The sequence below is a fragment of the Aythya marila genome (genome assembly GCF_965140915.1).
Source record: "Aythya marila genome assembly, chromosome: 2".
Lineage (NCBI taxonomy): Eukaryota > Metazoa > Chordata > Aves > Anseriformes > Anatidae > Aythya > Aythya marila.
The window spans coordinates 10,953,707-10,974,064 of NC_139043.1; the positions used below are offsets into that span (position 1 = coordinate 10,953,707).

Below are 20,358 nucleotides of genomic sequence, written 5' to 3' on the forward strand. Positions count from 1 at the left end.
GGTCCAAAGCTGTTCTCTGTGGACACTGCTGCTACTGGCTGCAAACCAGAGAAGCCCTGAAATCATTGTTTGTTTGTTTGGTTTTGGAAAGGGCCAATGGAAATAAGTGGATCACATTTCCTCGTGTTTTTGTCTGGCCAGCCAAAGTGTCTGAACTGATACAGAGGTTCAAGCCCACGTGTGACAAGCCAGTTCCCCATGTATTTCCACTGGCAGAGAGCTCCAGCAGCAGAGATGTAGCACCTGGATCAGTAACTTCAGCGACTGATTGGAAACGTGCCGGTAGCAAGACCTTGCAACAAAAGTGATGTGACAAATTTGAGGAGTTTTACAGTACTAATGCTTGTTATTGCTTCTCACAAAATGTTACCAAGCTTACAATAATCTTTACACTTTCAGCAAAAATGTGAACAGTATATTTGAATATATTAAAAAGAATTAAAAAAACATTTCACAAAAACATTTGTTGCCATATGAAAGTCTTTCAGCAATAAATGCCCACACCAGTATTTAAACATTGTTAAAAGTATCATGATTTGTACTAATAAATTATGCAACAAGAGAGGTAAACAAAATAAAATTACAGTATAGCTCTCAATGTTCCTCCGCTGAGCTTAGGCAGCTCTAGGAAGCTCAATTTTAGATGACTAATTAAGAAACTGATATTTTCAGAGCAACAAAAATAAAAGCTTTTATTTGTTCATTTGAATATAAAACAGGCGTTATCACAGATGTACAAAGCGTACTGGTGGTTTAACATACAAGAAGGTTGCTGTCCTTTGCACATAAAAATTTTTGTTTGAAACTGTGATTGGCTGAGTTACATGAATTTCTCTAACCAGTCACCACACTCTATGAAATAACGCTGCTAACATTCAACTGATAAAAGGGACAGTCTTCCCTTGGGTAAAGTGTCAAGCAGGATTAAATATATATAATAAACAAGCACCATGAGGAATCTGCTCCTGTTTGATTAGTTTTGTGTTTAAATGTTCATTGTGTACCCTCTGTTTTGTGCATGTGCATCGAGTTGATTACATGGTTTTGTCTGACTTCAAAAGCACAAGGTCACAAGACAAACATTTTATACATTCTCATGAATGGTTTATCTACAGTACGATTTCTAATACAGAACAATCCTTCTTTATTGCTCAGTCTGATGGTGCTTAAATGTTTCCTTCCTTTTGCTTGCACAACAAAACCAGAAACTCAGTTTATCGTTTCTCTTAACTCAGAATTTAACAACCACGGATGACAGGTTGCAGAAGAGAGCTGTTATTAACTGCGCTTCACAACTGCATTGCAGTTCTTTTTTTTCTCTACAAATGCAAAGTTGACTTCGTGAAGGTTAAAGTGATGCTTTAAATGACAGCTAAATTTGTTTTGCAGTACTGAGATCAGCGATAGCAGGACTTCACAAGTTAGTTCACACACTGCAATTATGTTTGTAATCAATCAACATCTTGTCTGAAACCTTACAGCGACTTGCCATTAAAAACAGATTTTATTCTTTTTAAAGGGAGCAGAAAATGAAGTTGACAAAATCTAGGATTGGTCTTCAGAGCATGAATAGGGATATTCACAGGACAGTGAAGTCTGAAACGATGATTTGAAATAAAACAAGTCTGACATGGTGAGATGCTCTGTACTGTACATGCAGACTAAAATGTCCCCACCTTTTAAAAAGATTTTAAACAACCAGCATTGAGACTCAGAAGCCAAACAAAACTACTGTCGTTAGCAGGGGTCCACTTCTTGTACAGCATTCTGCAAAGGCAGACACAATATGTCCCTTATACGTGATATAAACGTGATTATGTTTGCCCTGCAACAATCTTAGTCATGCATACCTGGTAATGAGAGCCAGCACATGAACGTAATTTTGGACAATAAGAAAAGCATTCTTGGACTGCAGCTGGTAAATCCCACTCTTGACCACAACTGGGTCAATTCAGTTACAACCACATGAAGAAAGGGGAAAGTTTTTTTAAAAAAGGGGTGTGGGGTGCCGGGAAGACAGCAGAACTGGGAAATCAAACCTCTCCTTTATCCAAAGGTAGTAAAATGAAGGCAGCTGTGATGCATGTTTTCCTACTCTTCTCCCATTGACAGCCTCAGGTCGGAGACCCTGGGACTGTGGATCTTAAAACAGGCAGTTCAGTTCCTCTGATGTTTTAATTGGCTTAGGGACTAGTTAGCAGATGCACGATCTGTGCTGAATTGGTTGTAGTGACTGTACGCTCCTCTCCGTTAAGGAATAAATTAAAGACCATCGAAACAATCGTTTTCTGTAAATGTAAACTGGATGCCTTGGCCACTGAGCTATGTGTCCTAGCTGAGAGGCAAATTGATAACTCTGTGCAAATAACCCCAAAAGTTTTCCTTATAGCAATAAAAACACCAACTAAAACAATGAAAAAATTGTGCAACAAAGTTTTGCAGCTAGACAACAGTGCTATTCCTCAACCTGCCTTTTCTAAGTCTAACAAGTGTATGCACATGCCAGCACGAATATTTATTGTTGCCTCCATGGCAAAGAAAAAAAAAATTATTGTAGTGCATTTTTAGTCTTAAATTCATTCACTGCCTTAAAGGCAGCAATAATTCCACTTGCTGGTATCTAGAGGATTCTTTTAGACAGGGATACTTAGCAATCCAGGATTGCTTTTTTTCAAAAAATTTGTGAGTAACATTTGATTATCTACAGTGGGAGACACCATGCAAGTGACAAGTACTGCATTTTAAACTTTAAAATCTTTTGTCATTAGTGAATTTATATTTCATATATATATATTTGATGTGATACTATCCACTCAAGATAATACAACACTTTGTTTTTATATTAGCAAACATTTCAAGAGTTTAATATTCTTGAATGTTTCTTCTCTTTTATACTTCTAAAGAGATCAAAATAAATTAAACGTTTTTGTACATAATTACAGAAGAAGTAGTTAACTTATTTTATCTTTTTAGTTTAGTACAAAGATATTTGCAAGTTCATTGCCGAAATACACCTTATTTATAAATTTCTTCCATTCTAACGCTAACAGCAAAGGCTCTTTGGCCTTTGTGCTTTCAGCATCTCTGACAGAAAGCTGCTAGATTTCTAATTGAAAGGTGCTACTTTGGGAATTCTCCTCGTACCACTACATAGTTTCCTAAGATGTGGGACCTAAAATGGCTTACGTTAGTATCAGATTTGTGTTCATCATCCTTTTACGACATATTAAAACAAATGAAGAAAACAACTCTTTGTATTAGTATGTAAATTGTTTTAAAAGAATCCATTTGGAGGGCAGAATAAAAAAAAAAAAATCTACTTCAGCTTACTTAATGTAAAATACAAAGCCACATTTACTCAAAAAGCAGTATTGTCCAATAAGCAAAAAAAAAAAATGTTTAAAATGGGCTTCTCCAACAAACTGAAGGGCCTTACCCCATAGTCCTTCTTTTCTAAAATTTAGTGGTAAAAGAAAACATTTCACATTTTATTTCCTGCCAATCGTGACTGCTTTGAAAAGTTCCAAATAGAAACAGTTCCGTTCTGATGAGTGTCAGCATATTATCTGCACATTTGTTTTTTTAGTGGACACCAAAAAATTTTATACATCTATGGTAAAGTCCATGGAAGCTTTAAGGTACAAGACTACATGTTGTAGGCCACATAGATGGGATCTAGCTGGTCTGCCAAAAATCCATCTCGTAGGTGCATACGTTGTTTCTCTCCACGGGAGTTGATAGGAATTACACCAATGTCCACCACCACCACCACCCCTACAATCAGATAGTGTTCCTCCAGGACCACGTTGGTGACCAAAGGAACCAGGTCCAAAGCTTCTTGCTCCGATCCATCCAGCTCAACTACAACGACCAGTAAGTTTGTCCAGGTAAACACCGCACTGGAATCAAAGAAAAAGAAGGATTAGTTGCTTGTTTTTTTTTTTTTTTTTTTTAAATCCATTTCATCCCACCTTGTTTACTGCTTGTTTCAACCATGCTGCTTCCTTCTGCACGCTGAGGCCCAAGGCCGAAGTGTCAGGAGGGAACGTGTCTGCAGGCAGGGCGGAAAATGAGCCCCAGTAGCTCTCACTTCAGTATTGCTGCAGTATAAAGATGTGAGCTAAGTTTGACACAACCTCGAGTCTAATCCTTGCCCGTTGTGTAGGGAGGCAGTAAGAAGTCCTGAGGTTCCCTCTGAAGCCCGGGAGCTGTCACAGCGCTGCTGTGCTCACGCAGGCATGCGACGTGTGGGTGGAGGCGTTTCCTCGAGGTTTTTGTGAAGAGCGGCCCAGGGGAGCAAAGGAGGTCAGAAGAGAAGGCGGTGATAAAGCAGCGTAAGGCACACAGCCCAGCCTGGAAGACTTTTTGGATAAACTCTGCCTAGGAGAGGGGTGCAGAGCTCCAGGAGCATCTGCATGGCACACTGCAGGCTGTGCAGAGCTCCCCGGGAGCTGGGGAGGGGGCGTTTGTGCTCCTGGTGCCAGGCCGGTGTGCTCCCTGCCTTCTGCAGCGGGTTGGCAGTGGTCCAGGCAGGTCAGAGCTCGGTACAAAAGAGCTCCGATTTTTCTGGACCACTTGGTTTACACAGAAACCATCTGCTTTATTTTGGTTGTGGTTTAGTTCTGTCGGGTTTACAGGGACAGGAGTTTTCACGTTCCTTAGGAACAGGTGGGATGGTCAAAGAAACACCATCATCACCGGTGATCACTGAACGAGCTTTGAGTGACCCCAAAATTCTGGCTAAGCCTTTGAACCAAAGCAGGTAAATTTTGGTTTCTGTTGCCTGGTATCTTCCTAGCTAAGGACAAGCCTTTGTCCTTCACACAGGGAGGCTGGAAGGGCACAAAAGCCTGGTGCATTCTTCCCTCCACCCCTCCCCACTCCTCTCATTTCTCGACAGCCTCGCAGGAGGTCAGCAGGGCTGAGAATCCACAAAGAGCAGTCTAATTCTTCTTTGTATGTGTTTAAGACATGGACCATGGTTATTTCTTGCTCTACCTTATTCTGTAGCATACATAATTATATTCTACACGTCACTCTTATAGCAAACCCTGTGCTCCATCCTCATTTACCTGTAACTCATATCAAACCCTGTCCTCATTTACTTTGTAAGATCAGGGGATAATTTTCCATAACTATCTTGAGCAAAAGTATCTGAAAGCTTGAACATGTTATGTATGTAAGCTAACTTCAAAAAAGAGCTGCTTACACTATGGTCAACACTGGGCTGAGACCGAAGTGCACTCTTTTGATCTACTACAATTCTGAATACCCACGTGCTTTGGAAACGCACCTTTGCCCAAAAGTTAGCTATGAAAATGTGTTCCAAGTTGATGCTTAGCAGACTTTAGGAGAAAAAGTACTTATTATTAAACAAGCATATTTCATTTTCAGATTCTGCAAAAGTATTGTTTGACAGAATTCTTATGGGCTTATGTGTTTATTGATCTGGAAAACTAATGTGTACTCAGAGAAAGGTTGTGCAGGCTCCTTTGGACTTAGTACTGCTATGAAATGAATTTTATTTTGTAATCTTGTTTTCACAGAAGTTCTAGTGAGCTGCACAAGCATCTAAGTTAATGCTAAATACATTTTAACAAAAAAGCCTGGGAGGTTTTATTAAAATATTAGATAGCGGTTGAAACCATGCCTTAAACCTACTGTTAGCTTGTTATTTGGGAAAACTGGTCATGGAAAGACTTAAAAGCAATGCCCCTAAAACACAGCTTGGGAGAAGCTGGTTTGTCTGAGTCCAGCAGACTGATACCCCAAACCTTCATGAAGCTGCTCGTAATTCCTAGCGTCATTGGCACTCCTAAGAGGGTCTCAATTTATTTTGAAACTTGTTAATGAAATTAATTAAAAATTTCATATGCCATGATTCCAACTCAATGGTAACCACTGTAAATAAAATAAAAAAAAGATCATCCTTTACGTTCCCACCAGTTGAGATGAATTTATACCGGCCAGCATGTATCACTTATGAATGTATTAAACTTCTAGCCCTGACAAAACAAATGAATAAAGAAACAAAACTAGGCATGATTTTCCCAAGAAATCACAGTCACAACCAACAGATGCAACACAGCCAGTGCAGTGAGCTGGGAACAGCCCCTCCTGCTGCTTCCATCTCACTAACTAGCAGGGAAAAGCAAGGAATTTGTTGAAATACCTCCAGAAATATAGGCCCATAGTAATTTCCTTCTCCAAATATCTTGTGGAGCTTTACCTACTTGTCATTATGCACAGAGAGAAAACCACTTCCTAGCAAATTCAAGGAAAGTATGTACTGCTCCTCCTTCAAGGCTTTGGAGCTAACAGGAGCCAACAATGTGCTCTAATTGAATTACACACACACACGGTATTTCTCAAGGTACTCTGCATTATTAAAAACACTTTCCAAAATGTTTGGTGCACTTATACATCACAATGAAAATGTACTGTGTGCCATTCTGTTGCTCGTTACATTTTGAGACACAGGAGGTCTGAAGTCAGAGGTTGCTGATTTTGTGCTGCTAAAATTTTTTAAGAAAAAAAGAATAATTGTAAATGACCTTTACAGATCCTCAATAACAGAAGCTGCACAGCGGGATCACGTATCAGTCAACAAGTCCCTGCTTTCCTCACTAGTGTTAAATGTTACAAAATGAGCATGTTTCTTTGAAGCTGTTTTTACAATTTATGGACTGGACATAGCCAGTAGCTTTTGTTTGCAATAGGTATCAACGCCATTAAGTTAAATCCTTAATGGGTCATTGTAAAGTAAATAACAATGGCCTCCAACAAAAAGAAAGAAACTAAAGAAAAGCATATACAAGGTAAATATACAAGGAAAGATTTTACTGTCTATTATTTTGTCAAGGAATCTTCACCAAGGACAAGAAGAGGATATCCAGGAGAAGTTGAGTGAGAAAAGTCAAGGACAGTCAGGACAATGACTGTAAAGGAAAACTTCACGCTGGTGACTTGAGGGAATGATTAGGTGGACCACTGGGTAGGAAGAGGTTGGGCACTATAAGCAAGCCAGATGTTGCTTTGAACATCTGTGTGTCCATTTTCTGCAAGGACCACATCAGAAAAATCTACCTCACCAGAAACCTCTCCTCCCTGAGGGAAAAACAACTCTGAAGACTTTTAATATTTGCCTTTCAGCAAAGGGCAGTAAGCATCACATGTTTCCTGACATCTTATTCATGTGTCTTGTATGTTATCACCCAGCTACTGGGGAGAGTTAAGGCACAAAGAAGTGTTTGCATGTAGTCCAACCATCTTGCAGAAATTCAGCAGCTCTTCTCCTTAGTCCTCCCAGCTTACCCCAACCCTTTTTGAGTTGCTCCTATTCCCCTCAGGATTTTCACGGTAAGAGAGGGGAAGGGTGGAAAGGTATTCCCAAAAAACTCGCAGTGGTTTTGAGAAAATATATAATTTAAGACTTTTTTGCCACTGAAACCAGTGATGGCCATTTCTGCAGTATGATATGGCACCTTCATTCATTGCCCATGAGCTCACACTTTGAGGACACACAAATCTCTGACAAACAGGTACTGCTGAACACATGGATTTATGAATCTGTAGCCATCTTATAATAGAGTTGTCCCTGGTTATCTTTCTATCCATTGATGATAAGAATATAACACATATGAAAGGAGCATTTTTCAGTATCCTTTAAGTGTTCCTACTGGTCTGTATGAGGACCCAGTATCCTCTACCCCACGTAATGCCAGCACAAGACGACTGTGTCACCAGTGGCAACGACTGAGGGAGCCTGCAATCAGGTAAAACCTCAGTTACAGTCAGATGAGCAATTAACTACCTCAATTGTAACAGATACTGAAGAAAAAAGCAAAGCATTGTGACTGTAGAAACTGGTATGGTCCTTAGGCTTCCTTAGTAAGTCCACAGGCCACACCTTGCAGACAGGACTGAAGAGAAAAATGGGGAGTCATATCTTATACTAGCTGAATTGCTCTACCTGCTATGACAGGTTTTTTTTGGTTGAAAGGAAAAGGCTGAGCTGAGGTTAGATCAAAACAAAACAAATACCTGATTCGGTCTTCTGATGCAAGAATAATGAAAAGCAAATTGTTCTCGAGATGGCCTTAAGAAATGATTACCTGCTGCGTGCGTTTGATGATGTGATATGTTGATTAAGACAACATCACTATTAACTCATTGATTTACTGCTTCAATTTCCATTGCTTGATTTATTAATAACTAATTCAAAAGTAACAGTGTGTTCACTAATAAAGTTTATTAGCGTGTTCATTTATTTAAAATGTTTGCTTGCTTACTCCTTCTAATAACAACACTCTTAAAGCTTGAGTCTTTTTTTCCTGGTTAGAATATAAATCTCAAACTCCAAGAAACAGCTACTGACCTACCTGAAAGCAGCTTGGTTCTCTCAAATTAAGAGTTTAACCTTTCACTCATACTTAAAAACACACACAAAAAGGAAACAAATTGAATGATAACAGAAAACAGTCCTTCCTGATTAAATTTTCTAATGAAAAGTTTCATCCTAAAGATGCATTTACCACTGAGTTATAAATCCTGTGACCATCCTGACAGACCATTTCCTGGATCAATTGCAATATCCAAGCAAAACCCCAGACATTATAGATATTTCAGCTTTATATAAGAACTGTGCTGTTATATAATCCTTACCATTCTGTGATGCTCTTGTGTGCTCTAATTACAGAGGTCTCAATATCGATTGGATGATACCTCATCCCTCGTAACTCCATGGCTTCATCTAATGCACCCACAACATAAAGTGCATCATGGCGTTCTGTTTGTAAGGGGAAAAAAATAATAATGATTCCGTTCTATAGAACACTAGATTACAAAAATGTTCACATTAATAAGCAAGTAACATAAGTGTAACATTTATAAATTACCCTCAAATTTATGAAACACCTAAGTAATTTCCAAACTAATAAGCAATTTGCATTGCTGAAATGCAGCAGAAAGCAGAAAAAAAAAAAATAAAAAGAGGAATGCAGAAACACTATTCCCATGTGACAAAGAAAGGTGGAACTCTTTACCCAAATACAGTGAAACAAATTCCTTTTGTCTTGAAGGTGGATACTGAAAAGACTCATTCTTTTTCTAAGGCAGCCCTAAATAGACAATAGACTTCTTGTTTCTCACTCTCTCTCTTTTTTTTTTTTTTTGAAAGAGAAAGGATGGACTTGACCCTAACAGTATGGAATATGTTGTTCCAGTAGCTTTGAGAAGGTCAGTTAAGGTGTGCTACAAAGGTTTGCATCAAGAAGCAAGAAATACTTGCTATGTGCTACCCAGCAAATTGCTCATTAAGACAGATGGCAAGCTCTGAAGAATAATTCTCTTGTATGAATTTTTATTGACTAAAGAAATAAATGAGGCTGAAATGAGACTTTTAAAAAGATATCAGGTTGATAATAAACTTCTGCACGTCATACATAAAGGAAATAATATTTGCTAATAGACTTAAAAGCGGATAACTAATTCTTTTTATGTTAACTCAGACGGTTGCACAGTGGTAATGTAATGGCCATATTACTTCTACCAGCAATACAGGGCAGAGAACTTTCTGCACAGGAAGCCAGAAGTGGGAGCAGAACGGAGATTTTGCAACTTCCATGAGAAGATTTAAGCACTTTACATGCTTTAGGTGCTTCATTGTCAGAGACTCCTGCATTTTCCCAAGGATGGTCTATCAGTACGAAACACAAAAAGGCTACACAACTGTGCTCGGCAAAAAGCCACCTCAAGTAACGTGCTCCCAAGTAGAGACTTTCAGTCCTGCTGTGTGCCTGGCAGTGCTTGGTTGCTTCCGTGTGCATACAAGATAAGGGATGTCAGAAGGAGATAGAGTGAAATCTTGTATGTTCCTGACGGAAAACCAAATGCCCCATAGCTGCTCCTGCAGGCTACTGCTCGCACTGTGTTTCAGTAAGCTTCCCTGGCAGTTCTAAAGACAGAGACATTCAAGAAATGGGCAGTTTCTGTAAATATGTTTATAACAGAGGAAGAAGGTGGTTGTTGGAGTCAGGACAGGGCCCAGACGCACACCAGGGCTTTGTGTACATGAACATATGGCTGTGGATATGACTGCAAGAACAAATTCTGAAGCACTGGGCACATTAACAGTTGCAAATAGTCACTGGTGGAGGGACTTTGTAGCACCCAAGGTATGGAAAAGGAAAAGCAACTGCTTCAGCAAGAAAAAAACGTCATTTGTTTTATTTTCTCGTTGTTTAGCTAAGGCTTTTTTTGTAGTTCTGAGGGCTTCACAGACTGAACATGTCAGATAGCGCAAGCCAAGAGACACAGTGCCAGCCTGAAACTAATCCAAATTATGTGCACAAACCCTTGGTAGATGAGGAGAAACCTCTTACCTCCATTTGCATCTGTGAGCTCTGTTCTTCGCAGGAACCCCAGATAGCCAGTTCGAGCCCAAATAGTCTGTGTGTCTCCAAAGCTGAGTCTTGAATTGAAGTGATCCGATTGCAAAGATTCGTCTCCATATATGGTAAAATACCCACTGGCATTGTGAGTGCTGTGAACCCATATCTAAGTTAAAAGCAATTATACTGGTATTAATTAAAGTAGCTTTCCAGAACGAAGCATTATTGAAAATTCTTGATGCAAATATTTTTAGTCATAGCTAGATAATACACATAACAGCAGATAATGCCTTTTAACTGTTTCTGACCCATTTACGGGCATGGTCATGACCCAAATCTGACCTCATTGAAGTCGGAGTGCTGCTTGGAGGGGAATGCAGCAGCCACAGCTACAGGGACACCCTCCTTGCAGCCCTCTGGCCCCAGACCTGCACAGCCCCCTTGAACTGTGCTAGCTCTGAGCTCTGCTTGGGCTATGGCAATTTTCAGAAACTCCTTTGGACACAGCAGTCTTTGCATAGTTCCCCATGTCTGGTTCAGTGAATTTGCTCCAGCAGGGCATCCTTCACGAATACCAGACAGACAGATACCTCCAACAGCACTGGTGCAGTGTGATTGTTTACAACATTAGAAATAGGATTGAAATTATTTTAAAGGTAGTGGCCTGGCACCTTTATGTATGGAGAAGGATTCATTTCGTCGAACTCAAGGTATCATGGAAATATTCCAAGTTCATAGCAATGAAATCTTCCAAATGAATCTCACAAATCAGATTGTAATCTTAATTATGACTAAGCAAATCTTTCATTTTTTTAATTAGAACTTTAATTGCTCATTGAAAATAACATTTTAAGTTTTTTTTTCTCTTTCTAGAAACATAAAATAAATTGGAAAAACATATAGCCTTGCTCAACTCAGCTAATGAGAGCACTTCAGTGCACTGAAGCACAGTGATTATAAAGAGAATAACACTAGAAACCCATCTAGCTGAAATTAGACTAATCAATAAACTTATTTTTTCATGTAAGTTTTCATCGGAATTAGTCAAGCATGAAGTAGAAAATGTAGTTAGAGAAAGCGGATTTTTTTCAAATTCTTTAATAGACAAGTTGTTATTAGTATTTATCAAGTATGTTCCTAATAATTTTAATAATGGTATGAATATCATGCTACACACTTCATATACTATAAAGGTCTTCATCATTCGCAATTTTTTAACCCGGCATTTAATAAGATGTATTATAGTAAACCACTAGCATACATGCTGACAGCTTTATCCCTGCAATTTAGTTCCAAGTACACAAAGGTGAAGTTTTCATGACTCACCTCACCAAGATGAGAATCTCCTAAGGGTCCCTTTGTTTCTGGATTAGCAATAATGATACGTACTCCTGGCAGGATCTATTGAAAGAAAGCATGAAGCAATGAGAAAGCAGATACTTGTGCAATCATGTGCTAACTTCCTCACCAAAAACAAACAAAAACATTTTATAAGAAACTAGAAGACATCCCTAAAAAATTAAAGTAGACATACAGAATAAAACACTAAAATAGCCAATCAATATAATAAATTTTGAGATATTTGGGAAAGGCTACAAAACCCCTTTGTAAAAGCTGTTCCATCATTAAAAACTTAGAAATCAAACGTTCATCTACAACACAAAAATCCTAACAAATGGCTCCAATTCTTTCTGACAGTACGTACCAGAATAGGAAAAAAAAGCCCTGTTCATATGAAACTTTAGTCTGAAACAAAAAGAAAGCCCTGGAGGCACCATGTGCTCTCTTAAGAACAAGGCTCTTGCCAGTGACTTCATGTAACGGGCTACAGAGGTGGACAGATGTTAAACCCTAAAATAGAAAAGGGACAGCCTGTCCCCACAACGATACTGCCCACCACGCTGGGTCCCTCTGCAGATGGTCAGCAGCCATCTGTGAGTAAACAAGTGAAACAATGACAATCTCAGACCGGTTCTCAGTGGAGATGGATCCGCATCGATGAAACTGCCTGTACTAGTAGTGCACTCGTTGCCTGTTTGTATGGTGAGATGCAGGGTTTGGGAGAGCTGTAATAAATCAGTTACTGCCGCTGGGCTGCAACTCCATCAGCAAAGAATAGTCTGCACAGTTGATAAAGCCTTTCTGAATATTAGATTCATTTAAAGAAGGAAAAGAAATGGAAATTCACTGAAAATATTTACCGTGAAAGAGATGTTTAAATCTCCTTTCAGTACTTACTTTTCCTGACTCCATCAGGGGCAAACTATGTGGAGATCCTCTTTCTACTAAACGAACTCTGTAAAACACATGTAAAAATAATATGCATAATACATGGCTGCATTTATTTGATTTCCATTAACATTTATTTCTAAAAGGAAGGGTTGATGGCTGCAGAGATTAATGCTATTTTTGGAACAGATGAAGCTTATATCCTCTAGAACATACTCAGGCCCAATATTTAATCTTAGTCAAGACTTATGGCTGGGAAAATAATGAAAAAAAGATGTGCATGAACATTTGCCTATATATTAAAGTCTTCCAATGTAATTGGTGCCTTTTATTTATTTTTGATAGACTTTTGTAAATGGCATTCCAAGCAGAAAATTATTCACAACAAAAGGGATCTGAAATATTGATTTCCCACAAGAACATCATAAAAGTCAGGGCACAGAAACAAAAGCATGCGAGCTGAGTGAGCAACCACATTCCACGAGTAGCTAATAGTTAAAATCAAAGTCATTCCTAAACAGCTCATAACCAAGCTTCAGCATGAAGTCTGCTTTAGCACTCTTATAATTATTTTCAATTGTCTGTGTTTGATAAAGATTTTATTAACAAAAAAATAAAATATCAAATGAAAAATGTTACTACTGCCGAGGTCAGACCCTTTCTGGGTGTGACTCTCTGGTCTGTTCTCTTCCTTTCTTAGGTAACTCATTTCTCCACTAAAGGAACAGCAACGGCAGCCCTCCTGGGGTGGCAGGATGGTCTGGAAGGAAATTCCTCATTTAACATTAGAAAGATACTCAGCAGGTTAGAATGAAAGAGTCTGTCAGGTCCTAAAATGGCTGATTGGCTCAGCCAGTAGATGGCAAATAAGTTTTTGGTAACATCTAGGCATTCCTGTATCCTCAGGGAGGTAACCTGAAAGCTCTAGCAGCCCATGAAACCTTAAACTTCCCACTCCTGCACGTTTTCATAATCTGCTTAACGGATCTAAATCTGTGCTTCCATCAAATGAGCAGTTCTTACCCCTTTCCTCCCCTCAACTGTTTGAATATGAAGAAAAAAAAGCCTGAGATACCAAAACCAAATCAAACCAAACAAATAAGAAATTAAAAAAAAAAAAAAAAAAAAAAGAAGAAGAAATGTCAGTAGAAGACAGGGCACAGGCAGGCATAGCTAGGAGTAGATGTGTGGAAAACTGGATCCAGTTAACGTGATCACAAACCTGTACTCAGTTAGGAGCAGTCAGGATAGATCTTTTTTGGACTGTTTTGCCACCTTTTTATAGCTGGAGTACTGCAGCACTCCGTTTGGGGAAGGAGGGATGAGACACAGAGACCTCGGCTAAAGGTCCCTATGGGGAAGAAGCTTTAGCAATTTCATCCCCTAAACATAAAGGAGATGGAGAAAGATGTTCTTTTTTTTTCTTCTTCTTTTTTTTTCCTTTTTTTTTTTTTTTTTTCTTTTTTTACTATTTCTTTGCTCCAAAAGTTATCTAAAAGCTGTGATTGTCAAGGTCAAGGCAGGAACAGTGAACAGTGTTTTATCTGCAGTGCTGGGAAGTCTCTCAGCCTTGATGGATGGGGCAGGGCACATCACTGTGAACAGTTTCTCCCACTAAAAACATGAGTTCCCAGCAACAACCCAAGTTCCCAGCAATTTCAGAGCACTTTTCTAACTAATCTTGAGATGAAATGGATGCAAAGTGCCCTACAAGGGGTGCTGCCTGGAGCAGCCATGGTTAGGCAGCTGCAGCCTGACCTGCTCTCCTGAAGGTGCACGCACGGACCCCCTTCCATGCTCTGCCGACAAAAGTCCCAGCTGGAGCCAGAAGCTGTTGGGCTGCTGTGGGTCAGCAGAAACCCAGGAGCTCCACTATAAGGTGTACATGCATGGCTTAAGTCATGCTACTCTATAAAGGACATGTCTACATAAGGCACACTTGAAATGCTGTTCAAAAGGCCAGCCAAATCATAGGTGTTTGGGAGTATGCAACAAATGGTTTGAAAATAACTCAATGCATGTTGGGAAAAAATCAAATATTGCAAGAAGCAGTTGTTAATTAATGCCTACATTTCTGCCTTTGTATATATATATATTTTCTGTAAAATCTCTATTAGTGCAGAAAAAAAACAAACACCTTTAACTGAACTCTTTCAAGCAACTGACATCTCTGGTTTTCAGATCTGTAGTTACAGAAACGTGGCTGTTCCTAGAAGAACTAGTCACCATCCCAGACACTTGGTACCTCCTTTAACAGAGTTACTTCATTCATTATTTACCAAGGTTTGATAAATAGATTTGATTTTAAAAAAGAGACAATTAAAAAAAAAAAAAAAAGCCATATGAAGTGGTAAAAAGGGATCAATGTCAGGGAGTACTTTATTTGAATTTGAGATTGGTTTAAAAATAATTCCATTTTGATATCAGGAGCAAAAACACTCTGGGGCAGGAAAAGTATATCTTAGAGCTGTCCAGTTTTGTAGGGATTCTGCTGGCCTTTGCTCCCTTTCTGGCATCAACGATGCGCTGCTGAATTCCAGGCCTTGTAGGAATCACATACAATAAAGCATGTATAACAAAGCTATACATTTAAAAACCAGTGAGTGACTACTGGAAATGGATCAGCCTTCATAATTCTGACCATCTCTTTCCCCTGTCCTTTCAGCATCTGTGCCTCCCACCTTGTTGTTATTGCTAGCACACTCTTCTAGCTCCCTTCTCCAGCTATTTCCTTTAACCTCGTCTGAATTTTAGCACATGAAGATCCAGAAGGTGCAATTTCTCAGTTTCCAATTCTGTTAAAACTCTCCCACTATGTGCTTTCCTCCTCGTATCCCCACAGAAATATCACAGCAGTGCACTAAACATAGAAGCATTTCTTGGAGGTTTTCTGCTAGGGCTCTGGTAGTGCTCAAGAACTCAGACTCCATTTTAAAAAGCTTTGGCTAAGCTCACAATACATTTGGGAGCATGCTGTTAAACCTCTAACAGCTCTGAAATAATAAAAGATATTTTGCCACAAAGAGATTCAAAAAAAAATAGAAGTGCAACATTAGATTCTGATGTTACTGTCTCCTATGTGCATACTTAATTTTAAGTGCATAATAGTCTTACTAACTCTATGGGGACTAGTACAGTGAATAAATTATGGACATTATGCAATAGTTTTTTAAAATTAGTTTTGCTCTGTCTCATCTTAAAATAATTCAATTGTTCCCACTCCTCTCCCTGGAGATTTCCATTTTTGCACTGACAAACAGACAGCAGAGATGACTGAGAACTTCTTCACCTCCCCTCCCTCCCGAGCGGCACCAAGCCTGCCTGGTGGGCAAGAGGCAGAGCCTAGGGCTCCTCAGACCCAGGAGAAATACCACCTCTGAATCACACAGTTGATGCTGGCAAAGGAGCTCAGGGCTCCTTATGACACCGCTTCTCAAAATTTAGAGTTCACAAATAATCATAATGAGCTCCCAGGCATCAGAGCTGCAGGAAGGGCAAGTCCCGTTTCTCTGCAGTGCTCCAGCTGGTGAAAAAAAGTCTCTTACAAAGTGAGTGTAGAGCCTTCCCACTGCTTCCTACTGCCTTCGAGTCACGCTGGGAAGGGCAGAAGAGAAGATGGCAGCAGAGCCAGCCTGGGCAAAGAGCCCAAAAATCAAGTGGATGGGATGAAAATGCTGCCCTTGGGCCTGAAAGCTAGTTTTGCACCTTCTGGTGGTTTGCAGCCAAGCTGAGAGGGAAAATATAAATGAATGACCAAATGCAGGGAAAACATGGGCTTTCTCTCCCACCTAAATATCTCACTGGGGAGGAGAGGCAAAAGATGTTTAAGAATTGTTGGACTGTTACAAAGCGATAAGCAATGATGATGCACAATTAATCTGTTGTATTTATATAGTAGGGTAGGAGAGAGTGTAATTATTAAAATTTTCTTCTCTGCTACCTAAGAATTAGTCCTTTTTTCTAAAAAATAAGAACCTGTAACCGGCGATGTGCAGTTGAGAAAGCTTCTTATGTTTCAAAGCCCAGCTAATGGGATTTAATATGAAAGGCAGCTATAACATTAATATGTGCTTAGGTTTTTTTCTTGTTCAATTTAATATATTGGATGGATTTCATCTCCTCGACTCTTACTATAGAAAACTAGGACTGAAATCTGACTTCAGAATGAAAACTGGCAAGCTATAACCAACTGGCACTGTAATAATCGTGTAATGAAGGGGATACAGAAATACAGTAACAATGTCTTTCTGCCTAACTATTTACATAAAGCTGCAAATTTTGTTTTCTATTTGGTGACAAAAGTTCTCCAAAATATGCTTCACAGCTTATTGGTATTCTCTTTAATCAACGAGTTTGTCAGCAGAGCTATTAAAGAGTGCTTTGCGAATCAGGAGTCTGGAGCGCGCAGCGTGGTAGTAACCAACATCACGATGCCAAAACTGGGAAAACCTTCAAGCAGGGCTGTGTTACTGCACTGAGAGAGACTTCGGGCTCTGTGATTCTAATAGAGATGGAAAGAAACTATTAGGTCATCCAAGTCTTGCTCCCTGCCAAAAAAAGACTGTTCCCTGCAGTGCACTTACGAGTGCTTTGTCTACTCCGGTTTCAGTATTTCGAATGATAGGGCTTCTTCCACTTCCCCTCAGAATTTACTTCTCAGCTGAATGTATTTTATAGTCAAGAACCTTTTTATTGCCCTGTTTGGCATGAACTTTTTCTATCTTCCTCTTGGTATTTCTATCTGGCTCCCCACATACAGTTCAAAAGATTTTTCCACTTTTCTTGTTAAATATTTCAGCTACGGAGCTTGCCTTCCAAACAAACACTTGGCAAAACCCCACATCTTGAACTTTTATCTCTCCTTTAGAGCCATTCCCACAAGTCAATCCATAGTAACTGCCCTACACCTCCTTGCCAGTGTGCCAACATCTGCTGTTATCCAGCCTCGTGCAGTAGCACAGCATCTTCCATCACCACCAGATCTCATCTCCCTGCCTAGCCTACCAACCCTGAATTTGTCTTCTCCCTCTTACCTCGAGTGGTCTGTTCTCACACCATGCTGCCTTGCAGTCATGCCAGCTTGGCAGTCCAGCTTTTTGGTTTCATTAACATTACCTATTCTGCAGGTATTTTACTTTTTTTCAGTAGCTGACTTGGAATGTTGTCATGCTTGAAAAACTTCAGCAACAAAAACTAAAGGAAACCAGGTATGATACGATGTAAGTACAGCCTAACACATATTGAAAATACACTGAATATATAAAAATATTGATATGTGTCTCCTAGGCCCTTTCCTTGGCCACAGCCTTTCTGTGGCAGGAAGACACAGCTGACGGGCTCCTTGGTTTCATTCCAGCCTTATTCCTTAAAATTTCTTGCTGATTGTCATCTTATCTTAGAAATTGAGGTTGTGGGGAAAAAGTGGATATTTTCTTATCATGCAAGAAATTGATGTTTAGAAATTTTTATGTACTGAACTGGAACAAAGAGGTGAAACATGAAGCCAAGTTGTAAACTGAAGCTGAAAAAAATGCTGCAGGTCAAAAAAAGAGGTTACTTGAGTTTAGTTTTTCAGTATTTTCTTTTAAGTTAAGTCTCCAAACTAAAAATGTTTTAACAATCATCATGAGCAAAAATTCAAAAGTTAAAGGAGGGTATTTTGACCATTTTGAAAATTTTACCTTTTTTTTCTTAAGTTGTAAAAGGTCTGTCAAAACTGACTTTTCCAATTTCAACAAAATGGTCTTTCCTGGTGGAAAAAAAACTCTTACTTCATCAGAAATTTTAACCGAAACCTAATTTAGCATTTGATGTCAGAGGGCATGCACTTTTGTGTAGCTATATCCCATAACCCAGCTGTGATTTAAATGGCCCTGTATTAATGCCATTATCAACACCTTTCAGACACATACCACTACCTAAAAGAAGTCTTTGACACTCAAGACTTTCAGTGCATCTTCTCTTTTTGCAAACAATAACATATTTTTACACAAACTATTCCAGAATTCACACGTCAATGAGCTCATTCTACCCTAAAATGAAAATATCGATCCAAGAAGAAGATAAGCTCTGCCTGTCAAGGTGAAATACCCTGTTCAAATAGCCAGATCAGAGAAGTAGGAAGATGGCACAGCTGAACACTTTGGCTGAAGGGAAAATCTAGATAATGAAGACTTTCCCTGCATCATCCTGGTTTCCTCAAAGCACTTTTCTTCTCATTGCATGACAAATTCAGATAACAGATAAAAGACAACAGAGAGTGAAAAGGGGAGTTTTGGGGTTTAGGCAAACTTTATCCAACAAGATGAACAACCATTAAATCTTCTGTATGTCTAGGACATATTTTAATCCTGTTAATTTTATAATCAACAAGTTCAGTTAAAAATTGGCACTAATGCACTTCCATTATTGTAAAGACTTTATTCACTGTAAATCTAAATTGTACTTCATGTCCCAAACTCCCTGAGGTCAAAAGCAAACCAGTTCCTATCCTTGGCTGAACAAAGAAGCAGAGAAGGTTACACAAGGACCTAAGACAATGCAAAAAGCTGTAAAGCAACAAATGTATGAATGTAATGAATAAAAAGCTGTAAAGCAGAATGAGGTAGGAACTCAGGTTCAGGAAATGAGCATTCTAAATTTTGGAGATTAAAAAAAAAAGTAATAGTCATTTTATCATAAATGGCTATGGGAATATGCAAAAATAAATTTCATATTTATGTCTGTTTTTAGCTTTAAGGTACTGAAAAATGTTCAGATTTTATTATATGGGCATCACATTCAATTTGTTTAACTTCATAGATTGTGTAAAGCATAATGCACAACTATTTAAAGTCAGTGCAGTGGACTGGGACTGAAGAATCCCACCTGCCCCCTGGCTCTATCTCACACCTGTCATGCCCCAGCAGGCAAAACATCGCATTTCTCTGTGCTTCAGGTTCATATCTGCAAACACAGGCATAATGCTGCTCTTAGCTTTTATCTTTTTATTTAGATTACAAGCCTCCCACGACACGTTGTTTATTGCTAATTGTTTTTATGGCACTTTTCATAATCACAGTTGTGAGCTGATGACTCTGTTTGATACAAAGCGCTTTTCTTATTTTGTAATGTTTTGTCTTCCCAGTTCTAACTGGGAAAAAAAGACCCCACACATACGGAAAACTTTAATTCTAACAAATTTGTGACCTTAAAATTTTTTCATGGAATAGAATTACCCTATTTATTGTTAACAAATGATGGAAATAATTTTATCTTCCCCCATGCAATGTTATATCCTTCATTTACACAGCATTTTGAAAAGTGAAATTTCTGAAATCAAGTCCTCCCTGATAAGGCTCCTTTATCTTGCTACAAGCTTCAGGATTCACACCACCAGCTGACTCATGGAGCGGGCACCCTGCATTTCTGGGGAAGAATGTGCAAGAAGTTCCCTCTCCTTACCTACCACCAGAGACATTTCCAGTGCAAGAAGTTCAACATGTGGAGACACTTCTTTAGCGGAATTAAAACCACAGATGAACAGTCTGAAGAAAAGGCAGTAGTGCAATGTGCTGCAGTGCCACATGCACCTGAAGTCACTGGAGAGGGACCATCCTCACAGGAGGCTCACTGGGAACCCTGGCTGAGCTGCACAAGACTCTTCACATAAATAAGCTCATCATCTGCAAACAGATGCTTCTAGGATATAAAATCTTCAGGAGGATATGTGAGACTTGAAGCAGTATATTAAGAGCTA

The 20,358-nt window shown here is 39.1% G+C and overlaps 1 protein-coding gene across 5 annotated transcripts in view; it reads right to left on the reverse strand.

Annotated features, from left to right (window-relative positions):
• Positions 1-357: 357 nt before the first annotated feature.
• Positions 358-20,358, reverse strand: part of DIP2C (disco interacting protein 2 homolog C) — a 311,140-nt gene continuing 291,139 nt past the window's right edge. For all 5 annotated transcript variants that reach the window (XM_082752327.1, XM_082752326.1, XM_082752324.1 and 2 more), the window contains 5 exons: positions 12,630-12,687; positions 11,718-11,792; positions 10,383-10,557; positions 8,665-8,788; positions 358-3,899 (listed from right to left, as the gene is read on the reverse strand). In XM_082752327.1, the coding sequence (XP_082608453.1) occupies positions 3,647-3,899; positions 8,665-8,788; positions 10,383-10,557; positions 11,718-11,792; positions 12,630-12,687 (685 nt within the window). In that variant the 3' untranslated portion in view covers positions 358-3,646. The remainder of the gene's footprint in view (positions 3,900-8,664; positions 8,789-10,382; positions 10,558-11,717; positions 11,793-12,629; positions 12,688-20,358) is intronic.